Raw genomic sequence first — 17,978 nt, 5'->3', positions numbered from 1 at the left:
TTGGTTTGGTTGTTTTTTTTGTTTATTTTGATGTTGTGGATTGTTGTTTTGTGTTTTAAGTTCAACCTTTTCCATACAGATCCTTTTTCTTTCTCAATTTCTCTAGTTTAATTATAATTTCCCATTGCTGCCTATTTCAATAATTAGAACTTCATTTTTGTTAGTGTTTCTACCGCTATTATTTGGTTTTTCCACCCAATTTTATCCAGTAAAGTTTTCTGTTTGCTTGTTTTGGTTTGATTTACAGCATTTTTGTCTTTCCTCTCTACTTGGTGGAGGTGGGGTACTGTGTCTGATCAGGTTAGCAAAGAGCTGCTGACCTCAAGGGAACCACCCAACTGGGCACCCCCAGAAGGTGGGTTTTCTTTAAGGTTGTGTCAAAGTACCCTACTGTACACCTATATTGCTCTGTCTCCATTTTTCTGTGCCTCTCTTCTTTTTGTCAATATTCCTTTTACCCACCCCCTCTCCTTTCTCTATTTTTCTTTTTTTGTTTTTCTTATCACTCGGTCCTCCTTTCTTTCATCCCTTTTTTGCTCTTAAACCTTCTCACCATTCTGGTCCTGTAACCCTTAGTCCACAGGCACGAGAATTTAAAGAGCAAGAGGAAGAGAAAGGAAAATTAGGGCAAGGAAACAGATAAAAGAAATCACTCATGAGGAAGAATCAGCAGAGAACTCCAGGCAACATGAAGAACCAGTCCAGAACAACTCCGCCAAGGGACCATGAGGTAGCTACTGCAGAGGATTCCACCTATACAGAAATGTTAGGAATGACAGAAAGGGAATTTAGAATACACATGTTGAAAACAATGAAAGAAATGATGGAAACAATGAAGGAAACTGCTAATAAAGTGGAAAATAACCAAAAGGAAATCCAAAAACAGAATCAAATAAGAGATGAACGATATGAAGAATATAAAAAGGATATAGCAGAGCTGAAGGAAATGAAACAGTCAATCAGGGAACTTAAAGATGCAATGGAAAGTATCAGCAACAGGTTAGACCATGCAGAAGAAAGAATTTCAGAGGTAGAAGACAAAGTTTTTGAGCTAACTCAGATAGTAAAAGAGGCAGAAAAGAAGAGAGAGAAAGCAGAACGTTCACTGTCAGAATTATGGGACTTTATGAAGCGTTCCAACATACGAGTTATAGGAATTCCAGAAGGGGAAGAAGAGTGCCCCAGAGGAATGGAAGCCATACTAGAGAATATTATAAAAGAAAATTTCCCAAATATCACCAAAGATTCTGACACACTGCTTTCAGAGGGCTGTCGGACCCCAGGTCGCCTCAACTCTAACCGAGCTTCTCCAAGACACATTGTGATGAACCTGTCCAAAGTCAAGACAAAAGAAAAGATTCTGCCAGCTGCCAGGGGTAAGCACCAGTTGACCTACAGGGGCAAATCCATCAGATTGACCGCAGACTTCTCTAATGAAACTTTCCAAGCAAGAAGACAATGGTCATCTACCTTTAATCTACTTAAGCAGAACAATTTCCAGCCCAGAATTCTGTACCCTGCTAAGCCAAGCTTCAAAATTGACGGAGAAATCAAATCATTTATGGATATACAAACATTGAGGAAATTCGCCACAACAAGACCAGCTCTACAGGAAATACTTCAACCTGTTCTGCACACTGACCACCACAATGGATCAGCAACAAAGTAAGAACTCAGAAATTAAAGGACAGAACCAAACCTCCACACTGATGCAAAAGTTAAAACTAAGCAATGGACTTTCACAAAATAAGATGAATAGAATACTACCACATTTATCAATTATCTCAATAAATGTTAATGGCTTGAATTCCCCACTGAAGAGACATAGATTGGTTGACTGGATTAAAAAACACAAGCCATCCATTTGCTGTCTGCAAGAAACACACCTGGCTTCAAAAGACAAATTAAAGCTCCGAGTGAAGGGTTGGAAGACAATTTTTCAGGCAAATGGAATGCAGAAGAAAAGAGGAGTTGCAATCTTATTTTCAGATACATGTGGATTTAAAGCAACTAAAGTCAAAAAAGACAAAGATGGTCACTTTATATTGGTCAAGGGAAAACTACAACAAGAAGACATTTCAATTCTAAATATCTATGCACCCAATTTAAATGCTCCCAGATTCTTGAAACAGACCTTACTCATTCTGAGCAATATGATATCAGATAATACCATCATAACAGGGGACCTTAACACTCCTCTTACAGAGCTGGACAGATCCTCTAAACAGAAATAAAACAAGGATATAAGATACTTAAATGAGACCCTAGAACAACTGTGCTTGATAGACGCATATAGAACACTCCATCCCAAAGATAAAGAATATACATTCTTCTCATCACCCCATGGAACATTCTCCAAAATTGATCATATACTAGGACACAAAACAAATATCAACAGAATCAAAAGAATTGAAATTTTACCTTGTATCTTCTCAGACCATAAGGCACTAAAGGTGGAACTCAACTCTAACAAAAATGCTCGACCCCACCCAAAGGCATGGAAACTAAACAATCTTCTGTTGAATAACAGATGGGTGAAGGAAGAAATAAAACAGGAAATCATTAACTTCCTTGAGCATAACAACAATGAAGACACAAGCCACCAAAACCTGTGGGATACTGCAAAAGCAGTTTTGAGAGGAAAATTCATCGCTTTAGATGCCTACATTCGAAAAACTGAAAGAGAGCACATCAACAATCTCACAAGAGATCTTATGGAATTGGAAAAAGAAGAACAATCTAAGCCTAAACTCAGTAGAAGACAAGAAATATCCAAAATCAAATCAGAGATCAATGAAATTGAAAACAAAAGAATCATTCAGAAAATGAATGAAACAAGGAGTTGGTTTTTTGAAAAAATAAATAAAATAGATAAACCATTGGCCAGACTAACGAGGAATAGAAAAGTAAAATCTCTAGTAACCTCAATCAGAAATGATAAAGGGGAAATAACAACTGATCCCACAGAGATACAAGAGATCATCTCTGAATACTACCAGAAACTCTATGCCCAGAAATTTGACAATGTGAAAGAAATGAATCAATATTTGGAATCACACCCTCTCCCTAGACTCAGCCAGGAAGAAATAGAGCCCCTGAACAGACCAATTTCAAGCACTGAGATCAAAGAAACAAGAAATGCCAACCAAAAAATGCCCTGGTCCAGATGGCTTCACTCCAGAATTCTATCAAACCTTCAAGGAAGAGCTTATTCCTGTACTGCAGAAATTATTCCAAAAAATTGAGGAAGAAGGCATCTTCCCCAACACATTCTATGAAGCAAACATCACCCTGATACCAAAACCAGGAAAAGACCCAAACAAAAAGGAGAATTTCAGACCAATCTCACTCATGAATATAGACGCAAAAATTCTCAACAAAATCCTAGCCAATAGATTGCAGCTTATCATCAAAAAAGTCATTCATCATGATCAAGTAGGCTTCATCCCAGGGATGCAAGGCTGGTTCAACATACGCAAGCCCATAAACGTTATCCACCATATTAACAGAGGCAAAAATAAAGATCACATGATCCTCTCAATAGATGCAGAAAAAGCATTTGATAAAATCCAGCATCCTTTTCTAATTAGAACACTGAAGAGTATAGGCATAGGTGGCACATTTCTAAAACTGATTGAAGCTATCTATGACAAACCCACAGCCAATATTTTACTGAATGGAGTAAAACTGAAAGCTTTTCCTCTTAGAACTGGAACTAGACAAGGTTGTCCTCTGTCACCTTTACTATTCAACGTAGTGCTGGAAGTTCTAGCCAATACAATTAGGCAAGAGAAGGAAATAAAGAGAATTCAAATGGGAGCAGAGGAGGTCAAAATCTCCCTCTTTGCTGACGACATGATCTTACACTTAGAGAACCCCAAAGACTCAACCACAAGACTCCTAGAAGTCATCAAAAAATACAGTAATGTTTCAGGATATAAAATCAATGTCCACAAGTCAGTAGCCTTTGTGTACACCAATAACAGTCAAGATGAGAAGCTAATTAAGGACACAACTCCCTTCACCATAGTCTCAAAGAAAATGAAATACCTAGGAATATACCTAACGAAGGAGGTGAAGGACCTCTATGAAGAAAACTATGAAATCCTCAGAAAGGAAATAGCAGAGGATATTAACAAATGGAAGAACATACCATGCTCATGGATGGGAAGAATCAACATTGTTAAAATGTCTGTACTTCCCAAAGCAATCTACCTATTCAATGCCATTCCTATCAAAATACCAACATCGTACTTTCAAGATTTGGAAAACATGATTCTGCGTTTTGTATGGAACCGGAAAAAACCCTGTATAGCTAAGGCAGTTCTCTGTAACAAAAATAAAGCTGGGGGCATCAGCATACCAGATTTTAGTCTGTACTACAAAGCCATAGTGCTCAAGACCGCATGGTACTGGCACAAAAACAGAGATATAGACACTTGGAATCGAATTGAAAACCAAGAATGAAACTAACATTTTACAACCACTTAATCTTTGATAAACCAAACAAGAACATACCTTGGGGGAAAGACTCCCTATTCAATAAATGGTGTTGGGAGAACTGGATGTCTACATGTAAAAGACTGAAACTGGATCCACACCTTTCCCCACTCACAAAAATTGATTCAAGATGGATAAGGACTTAAACTTAAGGCATGAAACAATAAAAATCCTCCAAGAAAGCATAGGAAAAACACTGGAAGATATTGGCCTGGGAAAGACTTCATGAAGAAGACTGCCATGGCAATTGCAACAACAACAAAAATAAACAAATGGGACTTCATTAAACTGAAAAGCTTCTGTACAGCTAAGGAGACAATAACCAAAGCAAAGAGACAACCTACACAATGGGAAAGGATATTTGCATATTTTCAATCAGACAAAAGCTTGATAGCTAGGATCTATGGAGAACTCAAATTAATCCACATGAAAAAAGCCAACAATCCCTTATATCAATGGGCAAGAGACATGAATAGAACTTTCTCTAAAGACGACAGACGAATGGCTAACAAACACATGAAAAAATGTTCATCATCTCTATATATTAGAGAAATGCAAATCAAAACAACCCTGAGATACCATCTAACCCCAGTGAGAATGGCCCACATCACAAAATGTCAAAATTACAGATGCTGGCATGGATGTGGAGAGAAGGGAACACTTTTACACTGCTGGTGGGACTGCAAACTAGTACAACCTTTCTGGAAGGAAGTATGGAGAAACCTCAAAGCACTCAACCTAGACCTCCCATTTGATCCTGCAATCCCATTACCGGGCATCTGCCCAGAAGGAAAGAAATCCTTTTATCATAAGGACACTTGTACTAGACTGTTTCTTGCAGCTCAATTTACAATCGCCAAAATGTGGAAACAGCCTAAATGCCCACCAACCCAGGAATGGATTAACAAGCTGTGGTATATGTATACCATGGAATACTATTCAGCCATTAAAAAAAATGGAGACTTTACATCCTTCTTATTAACCTGGACGGATGTGGAAGACATTATTCTTAGTAAAGCATCACAAGAATGGAGAAGCATGAATCCTATGTACTTAATTTTGATATGAGGACAATTAATGACAATTATGGTTTTGGTGGGGAACAGAAAGAGGGAAGGAGGGAGGTGGGTGGGGCCTTGGTGTGTGTCACACTTTATGGGGGCAAGACATGATTGCAAGAGGGACTTTACCTAACAATTGCAATCAGTGTAACCTGGCTTATTGTACCCTCAATGAATCCCCAACAATGAAAAAAAAAAAATAGCTAAAATGTCCATACTACCCAAAGCAATATATACCTTCAATGCAATTCCTATTAAAGTTCCACTGTCATACTTTAAACATCTTGAAAGAACAATACTTCATTTTATATGGAATCAGAAAAAACCTCGAATACCCAAGACATTACTCAAAAATAAAAACAAAGCAGGAGGAATTACGCTACCAGACCTCAGACTATACTACAAATCGATAGTGATCAAAACAGCATGATATTGGCACAAAAACAGAGAAGTAGATGTCTGGAACAGAATAGAGAACCAAGAGATGAACCCAGCTACTTACCATTATTTAATCTTTGACAAGCCGACTAAAAACATCCAGTGGGGAAAAGATTCCCTATTTAACAAATGGTGCTGGGTGAACTGGCTGGCAACCTGTAGAAGACTGAAACTGGATCCACACCTTTCACCACTAACCAAGATAGACTCTTATTGGATTAAAGACCTAAACTTAAGACATGAAACTATAAAAATACTAGAAGAGAGTGCAGGGAAAACCCTTAAAGAAATTGGGTTGGGTAAGTTTTTTATGAGAAGGACCCCCGGGCGATTGAAGCAGCTTCAAAAATACACTTTTGGGACTTGATCAAACTAAAAAGCTTCTGTACAGCCAAGAACACAGTAAGTAAAGCAAGCAAACAGCCCACAGAATGGGAGAAGATATTTGTTGGCTAGGATTTTGTTGAGAAATTTTGCATCTATATTCATTAGTAAAATTGGTCCAAAGTTCTCCTTTTTAGTTGGGTCTTTTCCTGGTTTTGGTATCAGGGTGATGCTTGCTTCATAGAATGTGTTCCTGAAGATTTCTTCCTCTTCAGTTTTTTGGAATAATTTTTGCAGTATGGGAATAAGGTCTTCTTTGAAGGTTTGATAGAATTCTAATGTGAAGCCATCAAGACCAGGGCATTTTTTTGTTTGGAGATTTTTAAAATTGTTTCTTTGATCTCAGCACTTGAAATTGGTCTGTTCAGGAGCTCTATTTCTTCCTGGCTAAGTGTAGGGAGAGGGTGTGATTCCAAATATTTATCCATTTCCTTCACATTGTCAAATTTCTGGGCAGAGAGTTTCTTGTAGTATTCAGAGATAATAATCTCTTGTATCACTGTGGCATCTCTTGTTATTTCCCCTTTATCATTTCTGATTGAGGTTACTAGAGATTTTACTTTTCTATTTCTATTTAGTCTGGCTGAATGTTTATCTATTTCATTTATTTTTTCAAAAAACCAACTCCTTTTTTCATTAATTTTCTGAATAATTCTTTTGTTTTCGATTTCATTAATCTCTGATTTACTTTTGGATATTTCTTTTGTTCTGGTGGGTTAGGCTTAGACTGTTCTTCTTTTTCCAATTCCATAAGATGACTTGTGAGTTTGTTGATGTGTTCTCTTTCTGTTTTTCAAATGTAGGCATCTAAAGCGATAAAATTTCCTCACAGGACTGCTTTTCCTGTAGCCCAGAGGTTTTGGTAGCTTGTATCTTCATCGTTGTTATGCTCAAGGAAGTTAATGATTTCCTCTTTTATTTCTTCCTGCACCCAATTGTCATTCAGCATAAGGTTGTTTAATTTCAATGGCTTTGTGTGGTGTTGAATGTTTTTGTTGGAGTTGAGTTTAACTTTTACTGCCTTGGTTTGAGAAGATACAAGGTAAAATTTCAATTCTTTTGATTCTGTTGAGGTTTGATTTGCGTCCTAGGATATGATCTATATGATTTTTATAAAATGCTCCATAGGCTAAGCCCGGCATTGTGGTGGGCGCCTGTAGTCCCAGCTACTTGGGAGGCTGAGGCAAGAGAATCGCTTAAGCCCAGGAGTTGGAGGTTGCTGTGAGCTGTGTGAGGCCATGGCACTCTACCAAGGGCCATAAAGTGAGACTCTGTCTCTACAAAAAAAAAAAAAAAAAAAATGCTCCATAGGCTGATAAGAGGAATGTATATTCTTGAACTTTGGGATGGCATGTTCTATATATGACTATCAAGCACAGTTGTTCTAGGGTCACATTTAAGTCCCTGTATCTTTGTTTAATTTCTGTTTAGAGGATCTTTGCAGTTCTGTAAGATAAGTATTAAAGTCCACTGACGTGATGGTGTTATGGAAATCACATTGCTCAGACTAATTAAGGTTTGTTTCAAGAATCTGGGGGCATTTAACTTGGGTGAGTAAATACTTGGAATTGAAATTTTTTTTTTCTTATATTGTTCCCTTGACCAATATGAAGTGTCCATGTTTGCCTTTTTTGACTTTAGTTGATTTAAATCCACTTGTATCTGAGAATAAGATTGTAACCCCTCTTTTCTTCTGAATTCCATTTAGTTGAAAAATTGTCTTCCTTCTCTTAACCCTTTTAATTTGTCCTTTAAGGCTAAGTGTGTCTCCTGCAGACAGCAAATAAATTGCTTGCATTTATTTATCCAATCAATTGGGCTATGTCTCTTTTGGGGAATTTAAGCCATTAACATTTATTGAGATAATTGATAAGTTCTATTCATCTTATTTTGTGACAGTCAATTGCTTAATTTTATCTTTTGCATCATTATGGAAACCACATTTTGACTTTCAGTTTCTAGGTGTTTAGTTAGCTGATGGTCCATTGTGATGGTCATTGTGTAGAATAGGTCTAAGTATTTCCCATAAATTTGGTCTTATTGTGGAAAACTTCCTTAATGTTTGTATATCAGTAAAAGATTTGATTTCTCTACCAATTTTAAAGCTTAGCTTAGCAGGATATACAATTCTGGGCTGAAAATTTTACCAGACTTATTAATATTCTCCATTAATGTGAACGGCTTAAACTGTCCTCTAAAGAGGCACAAGTTAGCTGACTGGATACAAAAACTCAGGCCAGATATCTGCTGCATACAAGAGTCACATCTTACCTTAAAAGATAAATATAGACTCAGGGTGAAAGGATGGTCATCCATATTTCAGGCAAATGGTAATCAGAAAGAAGCAGGTGTTGCAATTCTATTTGCAGACACAATAGGCCTTAAACCAACAAAAGTAAGGAAGGATAAGAATGGTCACTTTATATTTGTTAAGGGTAATATTCAATATGATGAGATTTCAATTATTAATATTTATGCACCCAACCCGAATGCACCTCAATTTATAAGAGAAACTCTAACAGGCATGAGCAACTTGATTTCCTCCAGCTCCATAATAGTCAGAGATTTCAACACTCCTTTGGCAGTGCTGGATAGATCCTCCAATAAGAAGCTGAGCAAAGAAATTTTAGATTTAAACCTAACCATCCAACATTTGGATTTAGCAGACATCTACAGAACATTTCATCCCAACGAAACTGAATACACATACTTATCATCAGCCCACGGAACTTACTCCAAAATCGATCACATCTTAGGTCACAAGTCTAACCTCAGTAAATTTAAAGGAATAGAAATCATTCCTCGCATCTTCTCAGACCACCATGAAATAAAAGTTGAACTCAGTAACAACAGGAATCTGCATACTCATACAAAAACATGGAAGTCAAATAACCTTATGCTGAATGATAGCTGGGTCAGAGATGAGATTAAGAAGAAAATTGCCAAATTTTTGGAAGAAAACAACAATGAAGACACGAATTATCAGAACCTCTGGGATATAGCAAAGGCAGTTTTAAGAGGGAAAATTATAGCACTGCAAACCTTCCTCAAGAGAAAGGAAAGAGAGGAAGTTAACTTAATGGGACATCTCAAGCAACTGGAAAAGGAAGAACATTCCAACCCCAAATTCAGTAGAAGAAAAGAAATAATGAAAATTAGAGCAGAATTAAATGAAATTGAAAACAAAAGAATTATACAACAGATCAATAAATCAAAAAGTTGGTTTTTTGAAAAGGTCAATAAAATAGATAAACCTTTGGCTAACCAAACCAGGAAATTTAGGGTAAAATCTCTAATCTCATCAATCAGAAATGACAAATACGAAATAACAACAGACTCCTGGAAATTCAAAAAATCCTCAATGAATATTACAAGAAACTTTATTCTCAGAAATATGAAAATCTGAAAGAAATTGACCAATACCTGGAAGTACACCACCTTCCAAGACTTAGCCAGAATCAAGTGGAAATGTTGAACAGACCCATATCAAGTTCTGAAATAGCATCAACCATATGAAATCTCCCTAAAAAGAAAAGCCTGGGACCAGATGGCTTCACGTCAGAATTTTACCAAACTTTTAAAGAGGAACTAGTACCTATATTACTCAACCTGTTCCAAAAGGTAGAAAAAGAAGGAAGACTACCCAACACGTTCTATGAAGCAAACATCACCCTGATCCCCAAACCAGGAAAAGACCCAACAAGAAAAGAAAATTGTAGACCAATATCACTAATGAATATAGATGCAAAAATATTCAACAAGATCCTAACAAACAGAATCCAGCAACACATCAAACAAATTATACATCATGACCAAGTTAGTTTTATGCCAAGGTCAAGGGTGATTGAATATCCATAAATCTACAAGTATAATTCAGCACATGAACAAATTAAAAAACAAAGACCATATGATTCTCTCAATTGATGCAGAAAAAGCTTTTGATAATATCCAGCATCCCTTCACGATCAGAACACTTAAGAAAATTGGTATAGAAGGGACATTTCTTAAACTGATAGAGGCCATCCACAGCAAACCCACAGCCAATGTGTATGGAATGGAGTTAAATTGAAATTATTTCCACTCAGATTGGGAAACAGACAAGGCTGCCCATTGTCTCCACTGCTCTTTAACATTGTAATGGAAGTTTTAGCCACTGCAATTAGGGAAGAAAAGGTGATCAAGTGTATCCATATAGGGTCAGAAGAGATCAAACTTTCGCTCTTCACAGATGATATGATTGTATACCTGGAAAACACACAAAACTCTTAGAGGTGATCAAGGAATACAGCAGTGTCTCAGGTTACAAAATCAACATTCATAAATCAGTAGCCTTTATATATGCCAACAATAGTCAAGCTGAAAAAACAGTTAAGGACTCTATTACATTCACAGTAGTGCCAAAGAAGATGAAATATTTGGGAGGTTATCTAACAAAGGACGTGAATGATCTCTATAAAGAGAACTATAAAACTCTAAGAAAAGAAATAGCTGAAAATGTTAACAAATGGAAAAACATACCATGCTCATGGCTGGGATGAATCAACATTGTTAAAATGTCCATACTACCCAAAGCAATATACAATTTTAGTGCAATCCCTATTAAAGCTCCACTGTCATACTTTAAAGATCTTGAAAAAATAATACTTTGTTTTATATGGAATCGGAAAAAAACTCGAATAGCCAAGACATTACTCAGAAATAAAAACAAAGCAGGAAGAATCACAGTACCAGACCTCAGACTATACTATAAATCGATAGTGATCAAAGCAGCATGGTACTGGCACAAAAACAGAGAAGTAGATGTCTGGAACAGAATAGAGAACCAAAAGATGACTCCAGCTACTTACTGTTATTTGGTCTTTGACAAGCCAATTAAAAACATTCAGTGGGGAAAAGATTCCCTATTTAACAAATGGTGCTGGGTGAACTGTATGGCAACCTGTAGAAAACTGAAACTGTACCCACACCTTTCACTATTAACTGAGATAGACTCTCACTGGATTAAAGATTTAAACTTAAGACATGAAACTATAAAAATAGTAGAAAAGAGTGCAGGGAAAAGCCTTGAAGAAATCAGTCTGGGAGAATATTTTATGAGGAGGACCTCCCGGGCAATTGAAGCAGCTTCAAAATACACTACTGGGGCCTGATCAAACTAAAAAGCTTTTGCACAGCCAAGAACACAGTAAGTAAAGCTAGCAAATAGCCCTCAGAATATGAGAAGATATTTGCAGGTTATGTCTCTGACAAAGCTTTAATAACCAGAATCCACAGAGAACTCAAACATATAAGCAAGAAAAGAACAAGGGATCCCATTGCAGGCTGGGCAAGGGACTTGAAGAGAAACTTCTCTGAAGAAGACAGGCGCACAGCCTACAGACATATGAAAAAATGCTCATCATCTTTAATCATCAGAGAAATGCTAATCAAAACTTCTTTGAGATATCATCTAACTCCAGTAAGATTAGCCCATATCACGAGATCCCAAGACCAGAGATGTTGGTGTGGATGTGGAGAAAAGGGAACACTTCTACACTACTGATGGGAATGCAAATTAATACATTCCTTTTGGAAAGATGTTTGGAGAACACCTAGGGATCTAAAAATAGATCTGCCATTCAATCCTATAATTCCTCTACTAGGTATATACCCAGAAGACCAAAAATAACATTATAACAGAGATATTTGTACCAGAATGTTTATTACAGCCCAATTCATAATTGCTAAGTCATGGAAAAAGCCCAAGTGCCCATCGATCCATGAATGGATTAATAAATGGTGGTATATGTATACCATGAAATATTATGCAGCCTTAAATAAAGATGGAGACTTTACCTCTTTCATGTTTACATGGATAGAGCATAGAACATATTCTTTTTAGTAAAGTATCTCAAGAATGGAAGAAAATGTATCCAATATACTCAGCCCAACTATGAAACGAATTTATGGTTTTCACACGAAAGATATAACCCAGTTATAACCTAAGAATATGGGGAAAGGGGAGAGGGAGGGCAGCAAGGGGGGAGGATGGGCAGAGGGAGGGTGATTGGTGGGATTACATCTGTCGTGCATGTTACAAGGGTACTTGTGAAACTTAGTAAATGTAGAATATAAATGTCTTAACACAATAACTAAGAAAATGCCAGGAAGGCTGTGTTAACCAGTGTGATGAAAATGTGTCAAACGGTCTATAAAACCAATGTATGGTGCCCCATGATCGCATTAATGTACACAATTATGATTTAATAATAAGAAAAATCATCAAAAAAATTACTATTTTGAATTCTTTATCTGATATTTTAAGGATTTCCTTTTCATTAGGATCTATTGCTGGAGAATTTTTGTGTTCCTCTGAGTCTGTCTTAGTACCTTGCTTGTTAATGCTTCTTGAATCTTAACATTGATTTCTGTACATCTAGAACAACAGTCACATTCTCATTGTGACTTTCATTGTGAGGGTAGTGTTTTCTTGACAAGGTCACTATGATGTTGGTTGAGTGGAGCTTCTTGTCTTTACTTTGGCGTGCATGCAATGCGAAAGAGTCTGTATAATTTCTTTGGCTATAAATAACATTAGATTTATATGATGAGGTCTGACAATTAAGTTTGAGAACTTATCCTAGAAAAAGTGCTACATACCTCACAGGTGATTATCACTAGTCACTTTTGATGTACTCCCCTTTGGCAGCTATGCACTGATGTCAGGACCTAGTCCACTCTTCAAAACAATTTTGGAACTCTTTTTCTAGGAATAGCCATCAGAGCTGTCACTGTGTGAGTTCTGGCAATTAAGTTCACAAAGTTGCCACTGTGTGCTTATATTGACAACATCACACAAACAACCCAGTAAAGGTTCATAACCTTGGTGTATTAGTGTCTCACAACAGTGTTCTTGTGGACAGTGTCTTACTGAGTGGCATTTGCTATTGCTGTTTCATGTTATATGACAACAGCTCTGATGGCCGTCCAGAAAAAGAGTTCCAAAATTGCTTTGAAGGGTGGCCAGGTGCTGGTGTCAGTGCATAGTTTTCCAAGGAGAGTACTTTAAAGGTGACCATAGTGATACTCAATAATGAGATATGTAGCACTTTATCTAGGATGAGTTTGTGAGCTTAATTGTTAGGCCTTATAATGTGAATTCTCTGTATGTTAGGATGAGGTTATTGGTGGTAGCTGTGATGAAGATGTTCTTGGGATTGGAATGCCTGATGGGTCCTTCTTCAGATTTCAGTGGTAGTGGTGGTATATGATTGTGATCTAGAGCTATGTATGCTGGCGCCTGTGTTGGCAACTCCAAACAGGCCAACTCTTAGATGTCAGGAATGGCTTTCTCAAATGCCAGTTCTAGTAGCAGTATACCACATGGCCAGCTGAGGTGGTAGGGGTTATGGGGCTAGCAGTGGTTGTGAGAAGACATAGTGTTGTTGAGTACTGTGCTCTTGTGTTTGGAGTTACTGCAACAGGCTGTGTGGGCTGCCTTGAGGTGGGGCTTGCATGTTGGAGCAAGCTATGGAGGTAGCAGTAGGATTTAGGCCCAGACTCTCTTCCTCCAGAGAAGCATTCAGGTGGCCCAAGAGGTGGATTGGTTCATGAAACCCCTGAGAGCCTGGATTCTGTGCTCTATCATAGAGGTGGTGTGAATCTGGGCTTAGCTTACACTGAGGCACCACTAGTGCTTATAGGGAGACTAGGGAAGTCTTAAGGCCCTTGGCTAAATGCTTGAGTGAGGGGTGGCCAAAGCTATACTGAAGTTTTTGCATAAGGAGGGAGAGGTGGTCTCAGCAGCCACAGCTTTAGCCAGTAGCAATGGGACTTTCTTCTCTCTCTCACTCCAGTCCCTGCAAAGCTCTGTTTCCTGTCCTGAATGGCAGCAGATCAAGCTAAACAGTCAGACAGGGCAGACAGCATTTAGTCTATACACAGTGCCAGGCCATGGAAGATGTCGCCTTGCTTAATACGAAGCCTGCACAGCAGCTGTCTTCCTGTTCAGGTCATGGGATGGTGGCCAGATCCCAGCACCACTGACTAGGGCTCACACCACATTAGTTTCTCAGTCCTGGCTGTGGGAACCCCTCCTTCACTTAAGCCTCTGTTCCCCACACCCTAGCCCAAGTTTCTCTAATACCACAGACTGGAGCTATTGCTAGATCTGAGGACCAGGCACAGCTTGTTAAGATCTAAGGTCAGAAATGTCATCTAGCTGTAGCGGGATAGGTTGGGTGCATGGGTGGTACACTTATAGGAGCAGGTCCTTCTCACGGTCCCCCAGCTGCTCCCTAAGTTAGAGTGAGGGATTGGGAAAATAAAGCTGATCTCCCATGGCCTGGATAGTGTGATTCCCCAGTGGGAAAGTGAACCACAGAAAGATACTCATTTACCCTCTCCTGTAACAGGGACTCATTTTTGTTGATCCTGCCTGGAAGACTTCCTGTATACCTCCTCCTTCACAGGATTTAGACTTTCCTTTTTTGAACACGTGTTCCCTCTTGGATGATACAGTCAATGTGTAATTGTCCATGCACTGTTTCGATTTCTCTAAGTGGATGAGGAATGCTTCTAGTCAGCCATATTAGCAAAAACACCTCAGCAATTTCTATAATTACTAAAGTACTGTGCAATTTTAAATGAAGTCTCCATTGTGGGATATAATGATAAACTGTGCCACCTTTTATAATGGAAGAATAACAGGTATAAAGGAAACCAGGACCCCATTACAAGATCTCACAGTTTCCATTCTAATGGCAGGTAGTGTCAAATATCAGTGGTTGGACTATTTCAGTGGTTGCAGGACCAACTCACAGGGTGACTTTGGGCCCATCCCAGTCATTCAAATAAATGCCCTTTACTCTCTTTTGCTTCTAGCAGATGACTCAGGGGACACACCCCAGAAATTGCAGCTCTCTGTCTCCCACTTCTACTGGGAAAAAGGAGAGAAGTTAGCAACCTGCACTGACACAGGCCTGAAACACCAGGAGCAAACAGCTGGGACTCTCATGGTGCTGAGCAGGGTTCCAGGGCCCATTAATAATTCAGAATAGCTGGAATCTCTCTGGTTTTGACCTGGAAGGTCCTTCTCTAATATCGTAGCATGACCCATGTTTCTTTTCTCACTGCAGAGTTTTTCTGAGGTTTGGTGTGGTAGCCACTAGGCACAGGTAGCTATTTAACTTCAAATAAATTAAAATGTAATAAAATTAAAATTTCAGTGCTATAGTCAAACCTGCCACATGTCAGGTGCTTAGTAGCCACAGGTGGCTGCTAGTCTCCATATTGGGCAGCCCTGAGCAATCCCAGCTCTGCAGGAAGTAGTTAGTGCCACTGAAGGACAAGGAGGGCAGGTCCTGCAGAAGCCAGTTTGTCCAGCTCCTCCCCTCACTTCCTCTCTGCTCCTTTCTCAGTATCCTGCTGCATTGCCAGCAAAATCAGAGAAGGGTGCAGGACACAGATCTTTCAGGTAAGGGAAAAGGGGTTATGTGTGTTTGGGGGTGGGTGGGAGGTGATTTGGACCGAAGTGGCTTCTCCCTGGGTGTGTACCCTAAACTTCCTGGAAAATTGCTCTCAGAATAGATTTCTTGCTATTTTCTGTTTCCTGTTCCTATTGATTTTTAGCTGAAATATGTTTTGAAGATTGAAGCCTACAAATTAATGCCTCTTCCAGGGACTGCTGCCCAGAGGATACTTGTTTTTACAAATAAACGAGTCTTTTCATTGATTATAAAATGTCTAAGTATACTTTCATTCTTTCAGGAATAAATTTGGGTGAAGAAACAGAATTAGTGCTGGTGAGCTGGCGAGGAGAAGAATATTGGGCTATTTAGGGGTCTCAGATCAGCATGCCATTCCCCAAAGCCAGCAAGTTGGTCAGGACTGGAGAGTATGTAGTCTGAGGTTTTGTCACTAAGGAATCCATGTCCTCAGGGACAGTCCTTTCCTGGATTACTAGAACTTGAACTCTCCTGAGGGGGCAGGAGGCGGAAGATGCCACCTGTATGACTCCCTGCAGTTCAGAAGAATCTGGGGACCATTGGATGGTTGTTCTTTAGGCAGAGGGAGCTGAACTGAGCCACCTGAGGTCATGGAATCAACAAAAATATTTGAAAATTAAATAATGAGGTTGACTCTCTTGCATTCCCCTTCATACTAGGTACCTAATGACCAGATCTTTGGCCATTTTATGAATTCTGTACTATGGGTAACAGAAACTTCTTTCATGCAAGCATGACATTATGTTAGTGATAATTTCCTGCTCTAAAGAAATTTACTTCCCTTCAAGCAAAAAGTGCCCTTCCCCAAATTACTATGTTTCCAGCCCTTTCATCTCATTCTATCCTTTTCTCCTACTATAGAGCAGATGGCATCCACCATTCCATTCAGTGTAGGTTTTGGCTTGAAAGACTCTCCCCACAAACACACTCTCACCCCCTATAGCTCAAGGTAGGCCCTGTGACTTCTCTTATGTAATTTGGGTGATTTGAATCAATTTTACATTTAAATAGTAGCATAAATCAGCACTATCTCCTATAGGAAAATTTTCCTTTCTACCTTTAACCAGACACAGAGTCAAAATCTCAATATCTCAAAAACTATACATTTGTGTGAATTATATTCATCTCAACAATGGCTCCTTCCCCCCTTCTCTTTTTATCCCATAAAGGATAAAATGTTTGCATCATGTGCTGATGAAGTTTCTGTTCATATTTCCACACCCTGATACTTAGCGTGGGTCAGCTTCATTTTACCCAAAAGAGTTCATATTTGGCTTACTTCTGAGAGCCAGTGTTGGCTATGATGAGCTTTTGGAGCAGAGTATTTCAGGCAATGTGCGCACTCTTACATAGTCTCGGGCAGTATTCAGTACCTAGCCCAATCATAGCCCTGCAAGATACCAGTGCTCCTCTCACCTATGGATTGAACACCTTTGAACACCTCAAAAGAGAATTCTAGTAAATTCTTGGTGAAGGTAGACCTAAACTACAAGTCCAGATTATTTTTTTGTTCTGGGAGTCTTTATCTAATTGTGGTTTGGGGGCCTTTTCTCATGCAACTAGGTTTGTTCTTACTTACTCTACTCTATCAATAAAATATTTGACTGATATTTTTCTTTTCTTTTCTTTTTGAGACAGAGTCTTACTCTGTTGCCCTGGGTAGAATGCAGTAGCTCACAGCAACCTAAATCTCTTAGGATCATGTTATCTTCTTGCCTCAGCCTTCTCAGTATCTGGAACTACAGGCAATCACCACAACATTCAGGTAGTTGTTTTATTTTTTTTTTCTATTTTTAGTAGAGATGGGGTCTCACTCTTGCTAAGGCTGGTCTCCAACTCCTGAGCTCCACCAGTCCACCCTCAGCCTCCCAGAGGGATAGGATTAGAGACATCAGCCACTGTGCCCAAAGATTTTTCTAATTTTGTCCTCTACTTCTTTATTTCTTTAGATAATTATCTCCCCAGATGTGGAGATAATTAATGTGGATGTTTTTAATGTAATTATTGGTTTGGGTCTTAATTCTTTTTATACTTTATTTTCAATCGTATTATTTGCCTAATTCTTCTTATTTATTTCATAATTTCTTTCTCTCCTCATAATTCTCTTTAT

The 17,978-nt window shown here is 38.6% G+C and overlaps 1 protein-coding gene across 1 annotated transcript in view; it reads left to right on the top strand.

Annotated features, from left to right (window-relative positions):
* Positions 1–17,978, top strand: part of GIMAP5 (GTPase, IMAP family member 5) — a 76,975-nt gene that overhangs the window by 22,332 nt on the left and 36,665 nt on the right. Inside the window, 1 exon segment of the mRNA XM_053609231.1 lies at positions 13,754–13,758. Coding sequence (XP_053465206.1) covers positions 13,754–13,758 — 5 coding nt within the window.

This window comes from Nycticebus coucang, chromosome 11, assembly GCF_027406575.1.
Source record: "Nycticebus coucang isolate mNycCou1 chromosome 11, mNycCou1.pri, whole genome shotgun sequence".
Classification (NCBI taxonomy): domain Eukaryota; kingdom Metazoa; phylum Chordata; class Mammalia; order Primates; family Lorisidae; genus Nycticebus; species Nycticebus coucang.
This window is presented reverse-complemented; position numbering and strand designations above follow the sequence as displayed.